The 17142-nt window shown below is 36.6% G+C and overlaps 1 protein-coding gene across 1 annotated transcript in view; it reads left to right on the top strand.

The window, feature by feature from the left end:
* Positions 1 to 15970, top strand: part of LOC109706556 — a 35405-nt gene extending 19435 nt beyond the window's left edge. Inside the window, exons 6-8 of the mRNA XM_020227473.1 lie at positions 8834 to 8905; positions 12475 to 12609; positions 15531 to 15970. Coding sequence (XP_020083062.1) covers positions 8834 to 8905; positions 12475 to 12609; positions 15531 to 15680 — 357 coding nt within the window. The 3' untranslated portion in view covers positions 15681 to 15970. The remainder of the gene's footprint in view (positions 1 to 8833; positions 8906 to 12474; positions 12610 to 15530) is intronic.

Genomic DNA, 17142 nt, shown 5'->3' with positions numbered 1-17142 from the left:
GGTAATAAGGCATTGAGGCGTGTCACTGTGTCGTGCTTGCTGATGGCATAACGGCACTCCATGTCACTGGCACAACAATCCTTCAAAGCTTCAAATTGGCAGCTCATTCAGCTTCCTAAGATAGCAAAAGCTCCAAAGATTTTGTTTGTCAAATGCTTGCCTACTTCTCCAAATAGAAAAGTTGCTCTAGCAGGTAGGCGAAAGATGCATTATGTCTTGTTCTCTCTCTTAGCGCGATACGCAGCACCGTGCTGCGGCACTATGCCATGCTGGCACACTTTCTTTTTTTGCTTTTTTCTTCCTTTTGTTTTATTCTTTGGGGTATCAAGAAGCATTCTAAGTATCCCACACCCCAAAGACATTGCAAATCGAAAATCTACTTATTAGATAAGTCAATTAATTTATTTTATCAAATTATTTTATCTTCACAAATTATTTTATCTAAATTTGTCGCACTGCGAAACTTTTGGCGAATTAGGGAAATAAAATCGAACTCAATAAATAAATTTTGAGGTATATCAAATATAAAATTTAATTTTTGCGTTAGAAGATTGAAAATACTGATAAAATTAAAAACTTAATTAAATCAATAGATACTTAAATTTATTTAATTTATTTGTCATATAATTATTGCTTAATTTTTTTGATAGATCTAATAATTTTTTTAAAAAATTAATTAAAAAATAATTTTTTAAATAAATTTTAAAATAATTTTTTCAAATAAAAATTGAAATTATTTTAAAAATAATTTTTTTTTGTATTTTATAAAAAAAACTGTAATATGGTCAAAAAAAAGAAAGAAAAAAAGATGTCTTTGCATTTTAAATATTCTAATCTGTAAAAATTTCTATTCTATATTAGGTATAGTTGTATTTTACATACAAAAAAGCTTACAAGTATGTTAATTGATGAGTATAGTAAGCTATATATAGCAAATATTCATAATTATTTGATTAAATATTTCAAAATAACATTATAAGAGCTTATTGGAACTAGTAAAACTGAAATAAGTCCTTGTCAATCATGCTAGTAGGACGTCATGCATATCCATCGGCATGCAAGCGTACCATGTGTCGGGACGGAAGTGTGTCAGTGCCGTACCGTGCCCGGCAAACAGCAGCACACCCTCGTGCCGCGATACTTTAAACCTTGATGGCATGACGAAAAATACTTTATCGGCCGATTATCTAAATTTTTTAGCACTCACTATCTTTGTGTATATATATTGATTGATCAAGATAAAATTTGGGAAAAGAGATTGTATTTATCTGTAGTTATTTGATGCACCCAATCCTTCTTTTATAGACATGGCCAGGTTAAAGAAATTAATGGACTAATGATAATCTTATCGCTTATTAACAATCTCTTGTAAAGAAATTAATGGACTAGTAATAATCTTATGCTTATTAACAATCTCTTGTATGAAGGTTTAAATCTTCAAAATGTCCTCAATACCATCATTATCATGCAAGCTACTAATCTTATTAGTTTGGCTAGACCACAACTCAAATATGAGAAAGCTGAAAATGTTTCCTGCATTTCCATAGTTTTCTATTATAGTGATGTAGAAGCTTCATGAAGTGATTGCTTCTACAATGAAAAATCTAGTAAAGAGAGATACTTACTGAGGCTATTAGACACGAGCAACCAATAGCTTGGTTTGAGCTCATGCAATTTACTTTCTCTTGATTATCATCCTTTACCCTTTTTGGCTTCTCAATTTTCCTTTTACCTTATAAACACTTGATATGCATTATTAATACATTATGCATTGCTGGCTCATGGTATATTATCCATTTAGTAAAGTGGTTGGTAACATTATTTATGTGTTTATGAAATCTGTTTCTAGTCATACACTGTTAGCTACTAATAATGCCTTCAAGGTTGCTGAAGTATATACATTTGGTCTGTTTTTTCACGGTTAATCTACAGAAAAGGATCAGCAATTTTATGTGTCATCTAGCTGTCTTGTATGACTACATTTAATATTTGCCATCTTTTATGACTCCATATAATGCTATTTAGGTTGAGAGACGTTGCCATATAATAATTGTTAAGATGTCTGGACATATTTAAATTGTCTGATCCAGAGCTTAGAAAGATTGAGAACTATCCATATGTGTTATCTTTTACATATGTTCTTTGCATATATAGGTTTTCTTTGCACTGGACATTTTCATTTTGTTTGTTTTCCCTTTATTGATGTGAAATTAGCCTGTTGTTATGCCACTGCTTAATCAGATAAGGGGGAAATCATTTGCTTTAGGTTGCATAGGCACATTAGTGAAGAAGAAGGTTACATAGGCCTCATTTTGTCTATTTTAACCTTGAATTTTGGGGTTCACTTAGTTTGATTTGATTCTTTTTAGCGAGATTTTTTTTAGTTTTGGAACTAATTTGGAAATTTTGAACCGATCTGAACCAAATTGGCTCATTAATCAAAACAACCAAACTGAAATAGTCGGACTAATTTGGTTTTCATTATATAGTTCTGCCAATGCTTCGAGGAAAAGATAATTCAAATATGTTGTTGCAAAATTTATCAAAGAGAACAGGATCTTACAAAGCAAAAAAAATGTTGCCAGATTTATCTCAAAATAAGTTAAATCAAAATCTAAGAAAATAAATTACTCGTAAGACTTGATATGTATAACGCTACTATGTAGTTCAACTTATCTTCATTAATGGAGTCAATGGGTTCTTGGAAATACCACGCACCAAACCATTTGAGCTTATACGCTAGAAAATCCTAGTTGGCGAACAAAAACTAAGAAGTCATACAAGTTAAAGTGATCCATAAACATAGTGTCATTTTAGGAGCAAAAGCTAGTGATTAATTGGAGACGGTGACCTTTTGAATCATTTATGGATAGAAGATATGGTTTGCAATCTAGGGTATTGTTTAGTTCAGTAATAAGCAAAAATTGTTATTCCTGGAATCGTTACAACTAGTAGGATAAGCCAGAATGAGATCAATTTTGCGTTTGGTTGAGAACTATGTTATTCCCGGGTTTAAAAAAATAATGTTTGGATGAATAAAGTGGAATAGTAGAAATATTAGGTAGAAATAAATTCAAATGGCAAAAAATATCCATCCATAACTAGGGATGAAAGAGCCAAGAGGTGGGACTTAGGAGAGAAAAGGAAGAAACAAGATTCGAGCATCAGGAGATAGACTTGTTGAGAAGAGGAAGAGAAAGATTGAGGCATCAGATGGTGGGAATTTGAAAGAAAAGATTGAGGCATCAGATGGTGGGAATTTGAAAGAAAAGATTGAGTCATCAGCAAGAAGTCGATGCTCTGCTTTTACTTGCTTACAAGTCAACCGTTGAGCCACAAATCTCCCAATATTCCTCTTTATCCTTGTCCAGTAGTAGTTTGTCTTCAAATTCTTATACATTTTCGTTCCTCGAGAATGCACAATATAAGGAAAACTGTGAGCCTTTCTTAATATTTCCTTGCGGAGCTCTGAATCCACTGGCACACATAATCGGTCTCAAAATCGAAGAACTCCCGAGGCATCAATGCTATACTTCCCTGCCTGTCCACTCCCAGCAGATGCTGGGATTCTTGTTAAGTGTGGGTCCTCACTCTGTTTCTCTCTGATCCTATCCAACAGAGTGGGCTGCAAGACCAAAGATATGTCTCGTAGAGACCCTAGGGGATACAACCTCAAGCTCAAGTTGCCTCAAGCTCAAGTTGCCTCATCTCCTCTAGCAATGGTGCTTGTCTAGTGATCATCAAACTCAAACTCTCCATTGATTTGCGACTCAATGCATCTGCCACCACGTTGGCTTTTCCAGGGTGATATAAGATAGTCAAGTCAAAATCCTTCAATAACTCAACCTAACGGTGCTGTCTCAAGTTTAGTCCTTTCTGTGTAAATAAGTATTTGGGACTCTTATGTTCAGTGTAGATTCATAATGCTCTCTATAATGATAATGACACCATAGCGGCAAGCTCTAAATCATGCGTAGGGTAATTCTTCTTGTATTCCTTTAATTATTGTAAAGCATAAGAAATTACTCTACTATGCTACATCAATACGCATCCTAAGCCACCGTGTGATGTATCACTATAAATCACCAATCCTTTCCTCATCATTGGAAGGGCAAGGATTGGAGCTGTCATCAATTTGGTCTTCAGCTTTCTAACACTCCTCACTTTGCACATAATTTTTTTACGAGTCAGTTGAGTGAGGGGGCATGGAAAGCTTCGCAAAGCCTTCCACAAACCGATAGTTGTAATCTGCTAGTCCAAGAAAACTCCGCACCTCTGTAACAGTTGTCGGTCTGGGTCAATTCTGATAGCATCAACTTCTTCGGGTCTGCTACGACACAAGCTGCCGATATCACGTGGCCTAAGAAAGCTACCTTTCGAAGCTAGAACTCCACTTCTTCAACTTGATAAACAATTTCTTCTCTCGCAGAATCTGCGACAAAAGCCTTAAATGTTCCTCGTGCTCAACATGACTCTAGGAGTAAATTAGAACGTCATCAATAAATATCACAATGAAGTGATCCAAGAACGGCTTGAATACTCTATTCATCATATCCATAAATGCAGTTGGGGCATTTGTCAATCCAAAAAGACATCACTGTGAACTCATTATATCCATACCGCGTCCTAAATACCGTTTTGTGAACACCCTCAGACTTAAATATTCAATTGATGATATTCTGGCTACAGGTCAATCTTGGAGAAGACAGAAGATCCTTGTAGTTGATCAAAGAGATCGTCGATGCGCGACAAAGGATACGTATTCTTGATGGTCACTTTATTCAGCTCTATGTAATTTACACGCAGGCGAAGTGATCTATCTTTTTTTTTTTACAAACAACGCCGGCGCTCCCAAGCTGACACGTTGGGTCTTATAAATTCTTTGTTCATCAGATCCATCAGCTGCGCCTTTAGCTCTATAAGCTCTGTTGGTGCCATCCTGTAAAGTGCCTTCGAGATTGGCGCAATTTTATGGATTCTGTTAGTCACAAACTCTTATCTGGAGGCATACCAGGTAACTTAGGGGAAAAAACATTCGGAAACTCTTGGACTATAGGAATGAACATCTGGAAACTCCGGAACTACAGGAATGTTCTCGAGTCTTGGAACCACCGTAGGCATCTCTATCACAGTGGCCAAAAGGGCTACACTTCTATGACTCATCATGTGTTTCGCCTTTGATGTAGAGATCATCATGGCGATGAGGATACTCTGACAACCCCTAAACACAAACTCCTCTTGCTCCGGCTTGCAAAACACTAATCCTCGCCTCACAGTCTATAGTCGCAAAATAGCGAGTGAGCCACTCCATTCCCAACACCACATCAAAATCCTGCAACTGTCTCAGGACTGATAAGTTTGCGGGCATAATCTACTGACCCAACTGCACTAGACAAGACATGCAACACTCTACATGCAATGCATGATCAGAAATCTGTACCTCACGTGCATGTGCTAACAACTCATTCTCTAATCCGTGCAATAATGCAAATGTCCAACTAACAAAATAATGTGATGCACTGGTATCAAATAAAGTACGAGCTCGAATACTAGAAATCAAAATGATACCTCTAACCATAGTGTCGGCAGCAGGTGCATCCTCAACCTGTGCCGTGTAGACTCATCCACTCGGTGCTGGTAGCTATCTCTCAGCTGGGCGTGATGCTGGGGCTCGGTCTGAATTGGTGAATGCGGGTGGGCCCCCGCCATATGTCGTGGAGTCAAAAGGGAAGAAGTTATCGATGGGGTTGGTGAAGCTCCTCGAGGATAAGCTGCCCATCTATGTCCCGCCTGTCGACAACGAAAGCATCGGCCCTCCCGTTGTGCACAAGTCTGCTGCTGATGCTAACGTCCACAAATGACGCATCGAATCTGACCTTATCCCTGTAGTTGCTGTCGGGATCCACCGGGTCTCCGTCTTGTAGAGGACCCACGACCCTAAGAATGAGATCACGGATACCTCGGTGGTCTCCCTGAACTAGAGGGCTCAGCCTCATTCTCTGCAGGCCTCTTTCTATCACTATCCCGCTCCAACTCGGCTCTCTCCCTCATCACAATCTCGCCTCGCTCTACACGAAGGCCCATCTCAACTGATGCATCCAAGGTCTAGAGATACTAAACCTGGACCAATTGGTAAAGCTCGGGCCTCAATCCTTCCTCAAATAGATTTGCTCTGTGCCGCTCGTTCTTGGCGACAAACAGCATATAGCTTAGCAATCTGGTAAACTCCCTCTAGTACTCCTATTATAATTGACTCCCGTCTTAATCTCTTCAATCATCTTTCAATCTTTCCTTGACACTATTCGGAAAAACATGCTGAATAACATTCCTCGAAACTCCATCCAATTCACAGGAGGTGCATCATTGAGCCTAGTCGCCCTAGCCCTTGACCACCACTCACCGGCATTACCTTCGAGGCAGTGAACCGCCAAATGCATCTAGTCTCTCTCTGGAATGTATATGTCCTCAAACAACCACTTCATCCCTCATACCCAAGCCTTAACTACCGACAGCTCTATGTTCTTCCTACCAAAATGAGGTAGGTCTAACCTCCTGAAATCGGTTGACCTAGCTCGGAACCCATCTTGTTCTGCCTTTGATACCTCTCGAGCAGCGGTCGACATATCTGTGGCAATGGTCGACAAAACGATGGTAGTTTCTACTTGAGGGGTCTAGACAGTCGGTACAGCATAGTAGTCTCTGCCGGAGGTGCTAGAACTGTTGGAGTAATTGGCTGAGCTTACTAATATGAATACTTGTTTCTACGCATGTATAAAAGTGTAAATCATGTAAAACAGTATGGATCATCAATATGAATGCTGTAACATTGATTTTGGCTTAATAGTATTAGTATCTATGTCCTATCAGTAGTAGCTTAGCCTTTATAATTGATATGCTAGTAGCTTAGCCTTGCGCTCTGACTTTTCTAGAGGTTCCATTGTAGAGCTCATCAGGATTCTCTCTATATAAGAGTGAAAAGAGGGCCTTCTCTCTCTCTCTCTCTCTCTCTCTCTCTCTCTCTCTCTTTTGCTTATGGAAGTTTTGAGCTGCTGATCTCAACATTTGGCAGGGCTGAGCGTGGTAACTCAAACATGAATTACAAGAAGTGATTAAACAGCCGGAAGGTAGTTTTTACGCCACCTAGCTATTGGGCAGCACTATTGGGTTGATCACATTTTATCCATATGTGATCCGGCCAATTTAGCATTTAGCATTATAGTTTCTAGAAAAACGTGAAGCAATCATGCGAAGCCGAAAATCTCGTTAAGTTGGGGTACGTTTTACAATCAGCGTGAGGAATCTTTAAACGGTCATAACTTTTCGCTGGAGTATCTGATTTCAGTGTGCAACCCCAATTCGGAAACACTTTTCGGGATCTATGCATCGAATAGCGAAGCCATTGCGGCCGAGTTTGGGACCCAAATTCAATTGTTTCAACCTCGGTTTTTTGCATCTTTAGGTTATTTTCGTAAAGTTCTGTATTTTTTTCTATTTTTAGCCCGATAATTTGATTATTTATAATTTGATTAGTTTTAGGGATATATTAGAATTTATTATCTTTGTCTAGTAGGATTCGGGTATCACCTCTATATAAACGTGGCATTCGGTTAATGTAATAAGTTTTTAGAGTTGATCAATAATATTTCGTCTTTGTCGAAGAATAAGTTCTTCATGTATCCCTCTCTTTTTGTTCTTGTGCTTCTTTCCTCTCAGCGTGGCTTAGGCCTGCGTCAATTATGAGATCAGAAGGCTGTAATAAAATGAATTTTATACATTTATGTCTGATTTAAATCAGTTTTTGGTTCTGTTCAGCTCGGTTCAGTAAAATATGGTAGCTAAACTGGCACTGAAAAACCGACTTTTTCTCTGTCTTAAAAACAGATCAGAACAGTAAAATAATAAGGCGAACCAAACGGCCCTATTTAGTTGAATCAAGGTTTAAAGTGCCGTGGCACGGGGGCGTGCCGTTACGTCCCTGGCACGGTACGGCACGGGCACGCTTGCGTGCCGACACGTGGCACGCTTGCGTGCCGACAGATACGCATGACCTCCAACTGGCACGCTTTGGCACGGACTTATTTTAGCTTTTTTGGTTCCAATAAATTCCTATAATATTATTTTGAAATATTTAAACAAAATAATATGAATATTTACTATGTATATCTTACTATACTCATCAATTAATATGCATGAAAGCTTTTTGTAAGTAAAATACAACTATATCTGATGTAGAATAAAAATTAAAATATNAAAAAAAAAACCAAAAAAAAAAGCCAAAAAGGAAAAAAAATAAAAAAATTGGTGGCACGCATGGTACGTGCCGCCGGCACGCACCTGCGTGGCGCTTTGTCTCGAGCGGCACGCAGGTGCGTGCCGCGAGACAGGGGGGGGTCCGAGACCCCCCCTGTACCGTGCCCCCTTCTTGGGGGCACGGTACGGCACGCCCCCGTGCCGTACGGCACGGGCGGCACTTTAATCCTTGGTTGAATGTTTTGGAACCAAACTTTTAACACCCCTGCTTAATTATTCCTTTAACGCTTGCACCATTGCTTATATATTTTGATTGTACATGCTGTAGGCTGGTTGATATACTGATATCAGTTGCATGTAACTATTTAGCTGGTGAATTTGCTTATTGTAGTATCAAGTTCAGTCATTGTTGCTAAGAATGCAAGTGTTCCATAAATATTATCAGACATAGTCAAATATAGAATTCTTTCTGTTGTTTTGACATACAAATAAAGCATGTGCATAAAAAAGATCAAGCAAAAAGTGATAAGATTAACAGTATGCAATATGGTGGGGACTAAACAAGTTTTCATTCTTATTCTAGGTACTACCGTTGCCCAACATACCCTTCTTCTGGATCTTGTTTCGTGCATATTCTCATTGGCGAGCTCTCAAGGTATTGGTGACACTATGAATAATAAGTAATTGAAATTATGTTGGCTTGTTATGACTACGGTCATATCACTTTTGGTAAGCTTCTTGTATGATTCCAAGTTGTTTGTTGCTTTGCTTCCTTGATAGTTTTCATTTCTATAGTATAAGCATTCATCGGAAGCTACCACAGGTTTTGCTTAGTATACAATTGGTATATAATTTTTTTTTTGTGTCGATTTCATTGCAGCATTCCAAATTATTCTGTTAAGTTTGAATCTTGTATGGCTATTTGACGCGAATCACTTATTTGGTAAAGCATAACAGTAGTCATATGATTACCTATAAAGAAGACTCCCTTTCTCTTATATATGTGCAATTTTTGGATATTAAAATATTATCTTTGGATTAAGGATTTAAGTGCCGTGTCACGGGGTCGTGCCGAGAACTTGCCAGCACAGTATGGTATGGTGTGTGTTGTATCGTGCCGGTCATAAAAAATACCTGTGCCAACATAAAATGACAAAAAATATTTATTTTCTTTGGCAGTAATAAATTCTAATTGCTTATTAGTTATTATATATCTTTATCAAATCTTTTGAACTTATTGAGATAACTACTTGCCAATTTTCAAGAAAAGAGGGTTGTGAGTTGTTCCATTGGTATGTGGGTCGTACCGTGCCGATATTTTGTCGGCACGTTGCACAGTGGGTACAGCCCGTGCCGATGGGTACTTATATCCTTCCTTTGGATATTGCCTGTACTCTTGTTATTCATATGACAATCTTTTTAATCATTCTCTCTAGTTCATATTAGTCCTACCAATTGTTATAAAAGAAACATGTAGGTTAGGTTACAGCACCTCAAAATGTAAATAAGCCTATTGTCGCCTATTAGCTAGAAAATGGCTTCACTTTGCCCAAATTTCCTACTTCCTCTTGTAGATCTCCTCTTACCATTTCATACTCCCTTCTCTCCTCCCCTTCCCTCTCAAAAGTGGTTTCCAGGGCAAAATACCTTTGGAGCATTCCACTTGCCTATGTGTACGCTGAATATTCTCTAAGTTGAGAAGACAGATTTCTCATCTTGATTGCAAATTACAGTAAACTAGTTACAATGTCATTTAGTGTGTAACACGATGAGCAAAGCATGTAGGAAAACTTGCGAGTTAACAAGGCTTCTGATCAATCCACTATATTAAAAGAAAATTGTTCCTTTGTGCTTTCAGTTTTACCTGCCAACAAAAACATTTGTTGTTTGGAAGGTTATTGCACCACCATTCACTAATGGTGCAATCATTTCTGTACTGAACTTCAGTTCATGCAATTGATGCATTGAAGTTTTTTCTCATTCCAGCCATTATGGTAAGCTCCATCTGAATATCCTAGTGGAGGGATTACATGGCAGCTTATTTGATAGCATATCAACTGTTGCAGATGATGCGGTGCCATGTCACCTCTTAAATGTGATGTTGTATTTGAATCATATTTCTCTTGAGAGAGCATGACACCTAAATTAGGTGACAAGTCATCCTGTCATGACTCATGAACAACGAAATTAAATGGAATCTGATAGAGTGACCTAACTAGTTTAGAAATTTAGTGGAACTTCATGACCAGTTCACTGTCAGATGCTGCAATTTTCCCTTTCTGGAAATCTATTCAGAGTATATATTGTACTAAGTCATTGCTAAAGCTCTGATTACTAGGTAATTATAGAGTGACTTTTATGGCAATGGTGGTTGGTTGATTTCTAAAGAGTTTGTATAAACTTAAAATTCAGTCGCTTGCTAAAATTTTAAACTTACATATTTAGTAAAAAAACGATTATAAACACACCTAGATTACAGATCAATGCTATGATCTAAACTCAATATCTTCTTGTGATTAAGAGAACTTTGATTTCGAGGTCTTTGATATTCATCAACTGTGTCAGACTGTCAGAAGATCAGTAGTGCATACAACATTTAATTTATTCTCTTGAAGTAGTTAACTTTTGCAAAGGTGGTGAACAATATGTGTCGTAAGATAAATGTGGATTTTTGAACTGAAAACCACATATTGTGTAATGATTTGAATGCTAGTGCACTATGTGCCATACATTTTTGTGGTGATTGGATGTAGAGGTTGAAGGCCTTTAAGTACTATAATATTTTGTTTCTAGGTACTTTAGATATGTCCATCAAAATAGTTGAAGTGGTCTATAATTTGGGTGGTCTGACAATTACTTTGGATCGTTAAATATTTTGTAAGTGTAGAGTTTAGTGTGTAGTGTTCCATTGGTATGTTTATTAGCGAGGTTATTAAATTTTCTTTAAAACCTTCGACAGAATCTTATAAAATTATACACATAAAAGGAAGAGAAACAAGCCAAGCATGACGTTATTCAGTTTTATTGAACAATATTTACAGAACCCTTCAGAAGACGTAAATAGAGACCAACTTTGATACAACAATAGTAGTAGAATATTTTGTGGGTAAATTGCATTACTAGTCCATCAAATTCGAGTTAAGTTTTGCTTTGGTCCTTGAGTTTTAGGTTTAGGTTGTATATTTGACACCCTCACACTTTTGGAAGGACTTTACATTGTCCGGAATAATAATCCTGTCCCATGCATCCATCCATGCATGCAACACAAATTCATCAACGGGCCATTCATCTCATACTTCAAATCCAATGAACCAATTTTCGAGTGAAGAAAAGGTTGCTAGTTACAACTTAATGGGTAAGTAAGGATTGAACTGTGAGATGCGATAAAGGTTGATGTATGCATGGTGCATAGATGTTTAGATGCATATGGTATAACCAATAATTTTCCCTCTGACAGTAAATGAGCACACGGCTCAATGGAAACACTTACAACAGCTTGGGGTGTTGAATTTCCAACTTAAAAGTTGTACAAGCAAATTGAAATTTAGCTAAAAGTTTGGGTTTTAGTGTGACTCTATAATTCGAAAAAAAATTATCCATATAAGAACTTTATTCTGGATTTCATGTAATCTCTGAAGACCAAATAGAGGAACTTTTATATGATATGAGGCCTTTTGGATGCAATTGTTACTAAGAAATTTTCTCAAAGCAAAGTTAAATGGAGAACTAGAATCTGTGTATCTGATTTTAAATAGTTGAGACTTAAAAACTTAGATTTTTATTCTTTTTTTTATGCTTTAAATAAATCGAGCTGGTTCACGTTTTGTGGTTGGTGCTATTGAGAAGGATTGAGCACTGTAAAATTTTCTGCAATGTGATAGAATTTAACATCATGACTATCGAACGACTTCATCATCTTATTCTATTTTCAATAGGTAGCCTATTCTTTTCCTATTGCTTTGAGAGGTGCAAAATTTATATATAAGAAAATTTTGTACAGAGTACCCAAGTAGCCAGTGTCATGTTGGGAATTGGGAGCATTCTTTGATATGGTATAATGGCTGTTTGATATTTATTATATTAATACTACACCACAGTGATTATACCATCAAAATATATGCACCATCTGTTCGAAATTTTACGGAGTATCCTCGTTTCATTACTGCTGCTTTCTATTAGTCTCTTACCCTCTCTTTTTTGTGTTCGATTATAACTGTGTTTCAGGGAAGTGAGAGGCTTGTTCATTTAGTATCAGACAGCCCAACTTCATGGAATCTTCTCCTTGGTAATGAAAAGGAAAATGGGTCCAAAGAGGATTCAAATAATCATCGTAAGAGTGCAACCATATCTCCACCATGGGTACGAATACCTTTATTCCTCTGGTAGAAACTTTTCTATGTCCTCACAACTGTAGTCGACAAGTTCATTGTTCTGTATACCACAATTTTTCCTTCTGGGGGTGATTATATTTTTGACAGCCACTAGCTTTCAAGGAAATTAGAGTAGATTAGGTCACTTCAAAGTTTCAGTATGAACCTAGTTGTAAGTTGATCATCTAATATTTTTAAATCTGTAGTCTAGGCTGTTTGAAAATGGTCAAAAATTGATCAAATTTCCATACCCTTTTTTTTACCTATAAAGGTAAATAGGTAGGATATGTTGGCAGATAGGCTAGCCTCCTGTCTATGGGCGGAAGCGAGATGGGTCAAGTTACAATTGAGACCCATAGGCGATATATTTGTATGGTTTAATTTAAATGAATGGTTACTCTCTTTCTAATAGCTCGAGCTTCTATAATTGTGGTTAGCGTCAACCATGCAACAAGTGGTATTAGAATAGATCACATATTCAATTCCCACATGCTGCAACTTGTGAAGGAGGGGGGGGGGGGCGCTCTTGCTTATTTACCCATGACTATTCAAAATTTTCAAATTTACCTTGAAATTACCAAAATACCGTACCACAAATCCCGTTGGTAAACCCTGGGGGTTTGGGTATATTTGAAGGGATTTTTGAAAATCAATGAGGACATTTTGGTCAACTAGTGGTATATTGGATATTTTTGAAAGTTTTGAAGGGTATATTAGATATTATCCCTATATATATATATATAGAGAGAGAGAGAGAGAGAGAGTATAGGGCTACTATACTCTTATGAGTACGGAGGTTTTCATATTCATCAGTCGTTCTCAATGATGGAGTTTCTGCATGGACCATCCACTGTCAAACATCATCTAGAGCATTTGAAGACTTAAGAATTGAATTTCGTAAATTTTTGAATTTAAAATAAAGTTCATCAAGTTGGTATAAAATGAATGGTCAAAATCGAACGATCTCCTAAATATAAGAGATGGGGTTTTTAAGTTCAAGATCAGAGTTATTGATCTTGATCTATATAGTGAATAGAATTTTCTATCAATAGTTCAACCAATTCCAATTTTTCTACACCGTTAACTAGAAAACGCTCCATTACGGCTGTTAAAAATGTCAATTTTTGAGGTTTTTTTATCGTAAAGTATATGATATCAAAAATTGTAAAATTGGGTTTCTAGAATGTTTGAATGCTCTAAATTATGTTCATTGGTATGAATTGTCGATTCAGAAGCTCAAAAAAACGACTTATGAGTACAAAGGCGATTATACTCATAATAGTATAGTTAGCTAGATTTTTATATATATATATAGAGAGAGAGAGTCCGGGTTGTGTGCTTTTAGAAGCACTGTGACCTTCGTTATCAAGTTGTTTTTGATGCTGTGACTTCCGGATCGATGATCGGCACCGTTAGACTTGATCTAGAGTATTTGAAATAGCTAGAAAATAAATTTCACCATTTTTCGATATCATTTATCTAGTGATCAGAAGAGCTAAAATCGACAGCTGAAAATAAAAATCTCATAAAATGTGATGATCTGACATTAAATTTTAGATCAAAGATATTGATCTCGTTTTATATAGTATAAAGAAATTTTCTATCAAAATTTCACGTGATTTGGATATTTCTACATTGTTAAATTTGCAAACGGTTCACTACGACCATTAAAATTGTCGATTTTAGGGTCTTTTGATCACTAAGTAAATGATATCGAAAAATTGCAAAATTTATTTTTTAGGTACTTTAAATACTCTATATTAAGTCTAACGGAGCCGATTGTCAATTCGAAAGTTCTAGCATTGAAAATGACTTGATATCACAGAGGCTACCCTGCTTCTAAAAGCACACAAGCCTAGCACTCTCTCTCTCTCTCTCTCTCTCTCTCTCTCTCTATCTATATATATACATATAGAGGAGTCCGGCTACAATGCTATCGATAGCACCAAACACTTGATGCTACCAAGTTTTCTACCGTTCGATCAATCTCTTTGACCATTTTCACCCGTTAGATCATACTATTCAACCAACTACCCACTTAACCCTAGGGGACCACTAGCATCCTAACCGTACATTGTTTCATCCGAAGGCCAAAAACTTAATAGCACCCATGACTTGGTACTATTAATAGTATTCTAGCCTAGTTCCACATAGAGTATTGTGTTGGAATACTTCTAGAAGCACAAAGTTTTGGTGCTTATACATTTTGGGCCCATGGATCAAGCCTTTTGGCTATTGGAGAAAGTCAACAATGGTGGCTTGTTGTTCTATATTTTGTTCTTGGATACTTGGGTACTAGGATTGTGAAGTTGTATCTGAAACCGAATTTATACAACCAAACAAAACTGATTTATTTTTCTGGTTTGTTTTGGTTCGGGGAATCTTGATTTGGTTTGATTCTTTAATTTTTCGGTTGAAATTGTTCCTCAAACCGAATCAGACAGAACCTATTACATCCCTATTCAGAGGTGATGCCTGGTTTCAGAAATAAACGCTCGATTCACTTCAGTTTATGTATGTTTTGGCAACTAAAGATGGAAAATCATGTGTAAATCATTCAAAATATGGGTGCATATGTTATTTGTTTTCTACTTCATTTAAATTTGTTCTCTTTTAGCACAAGATATAAAATTCTGAACTCCTTAGGTGTTGTTTAACCAAACAAATTACATGCTAGATTATGTTTCACTACTGTAGTTTATCTAAATTTTCGTGGAAAATTGCATGTAAATCATTCATAACACGGGTGCATGGGTGCATATATTATTTGTTTTGTACTTTGTTTCAATCTTTCTGTTCTAGCGCAAGATGTAAAATTCTGAAGTCCTTATGGTGTTGTTCGACCTAACCTAACCAGTTGTATCTCCTATTGCTCAAACATTTTGCTTTTGCCTTAACTTTTTGGAAAAGGTTTTCGATCCCTCTGAAGATCTCGAGAGACTTCTCAGAAGTGGGGAAAGTAGCAAAGATGGTGTTGATTATTGCAGAGTGTCCAGAGTGTGCGAGGCATATACTCTAGACAAGAAGCATGTCTTGAAGTACATAGATTTTCTCAAGTAGCTGACCGAAGTGGAGCTCAAGTTTAATTTTAACTCAACAAATCCAATTTCAACTTCACCTCAATGAAAAGATGAGATCCGGTCACGGGAGGTCACAACAGAGATGTTACATGTACTGATGTAAGTTTTTGTCTCGAAAATTTTCTTTCACATGTTGCATCGCTATTTCTTGTAAGATCATGGAATTGAAAAGTTGGGGTTGGCCCAAGGGCCATGGCGTTTCCGTTTTTCTTTTTGAATCTTTTAAATTTTTATTTTGAAATTTACTTTTTTAATATCATTATTACAAAACATATAATTATTTATTTTAAAACTTGTAAAATATACATTTTAAATAATTCTAATTGTATTTATAAACAACAATAAGATATAAAATAAGGTGTCACCATTAGGCACGGTCCCAATGGGAAGTCAAGTGATAATTATTTTTCCGTGGATGTTTGTTTGATGGAAAGACAATGACTTGAGAAGTGTGAAGTTCGTATAATTCTACAATTTATTTCATAGGGAGAAAGTAGTATGAAAGTTAAAGCTTTTCCACTTTTTGTAATTGTTTCGTTGAATGTTCCCGTATTAACATGCAACAGGCTGAAAGAAAAATATTACACTAGCTAATATTTTTTGTATATATATATATATATATATATATATATATATATATATATATATAGTACGTCTCCTATACTTTCGAAAGTACGGAGACTTCCGTGCTTGTAAGTTATTTTCGATGATAGGATATCCGATTCGACGATCGGCTTTGTTAAATATAATGTACCGTATTGGAACTATCTAGAAACAAGGCTGATGTGGTATGTTTTTAAGTTCAATTGTGTAGAAGTATTCAAATTACATAAAAATTTAATAGAAATTCTACTTAACGTCAATAGCAAGATCAATACTTCCGATTTGAAATTTGAATCTTTTATCACTATTTTTTATGAGATTTTTATTTTCGGCCGTTTATTTTGAGGCTACTCGTTCACTAGACAAACAAAATCAAAAAAATATGAAATTTGGTTTCTAGATAGTTCCAATAGCGTAGATCAAGTTTAATGGAACCGATCGCCGAATCGGATGTTCCATCATCGAAAACAACTTACAAGCACGGAGGTTTTCGTACTTTCGAAAGCATAGGAGCCTAGCGCGCTCTCTCTCTCTCTCTCTCTCTCTCTCTCTCTCTATATATATATATATATATATATGTCACGCCCCGGGACCGATGCCAATTTGGCCCGACCCGAGCACGTCAAACAGACGCCGAACGGACAGAGTTTCTCCTATCCGCCCAAGGCTCATNCTTTGTACTCATAAGTTTTTGACCGTTGGATAAAGGGATATGCGGTTAGGATGATAATGGTTCTCGGTTAGTTTAATAGTGGTTTCCTAAAGTTGAGTGGGTGGTTGGTTGAATAGTATGATCAAACGGATGGAAATAGTTAAAAGAGTAAACCTAATGGCCGAAA

The sequence above is a fragment of the Ananas comosus genome, linkage group 2 (assembly GCF_001540865.1).
Source record: "Ananas comosus cultivar F153 linkage group 2, ASM154086v1, whole genome shotgun sequence".
Lineage (NCBI taxonomy): Eukaryota > Viridiplantae > Streptophyta > Magnoliopsida > Poales > Bromeliaceae > Ananas > Ananas comosus.
This window is presented reverse-complemented; position numbering and strand designations above follow the sequence as displayed.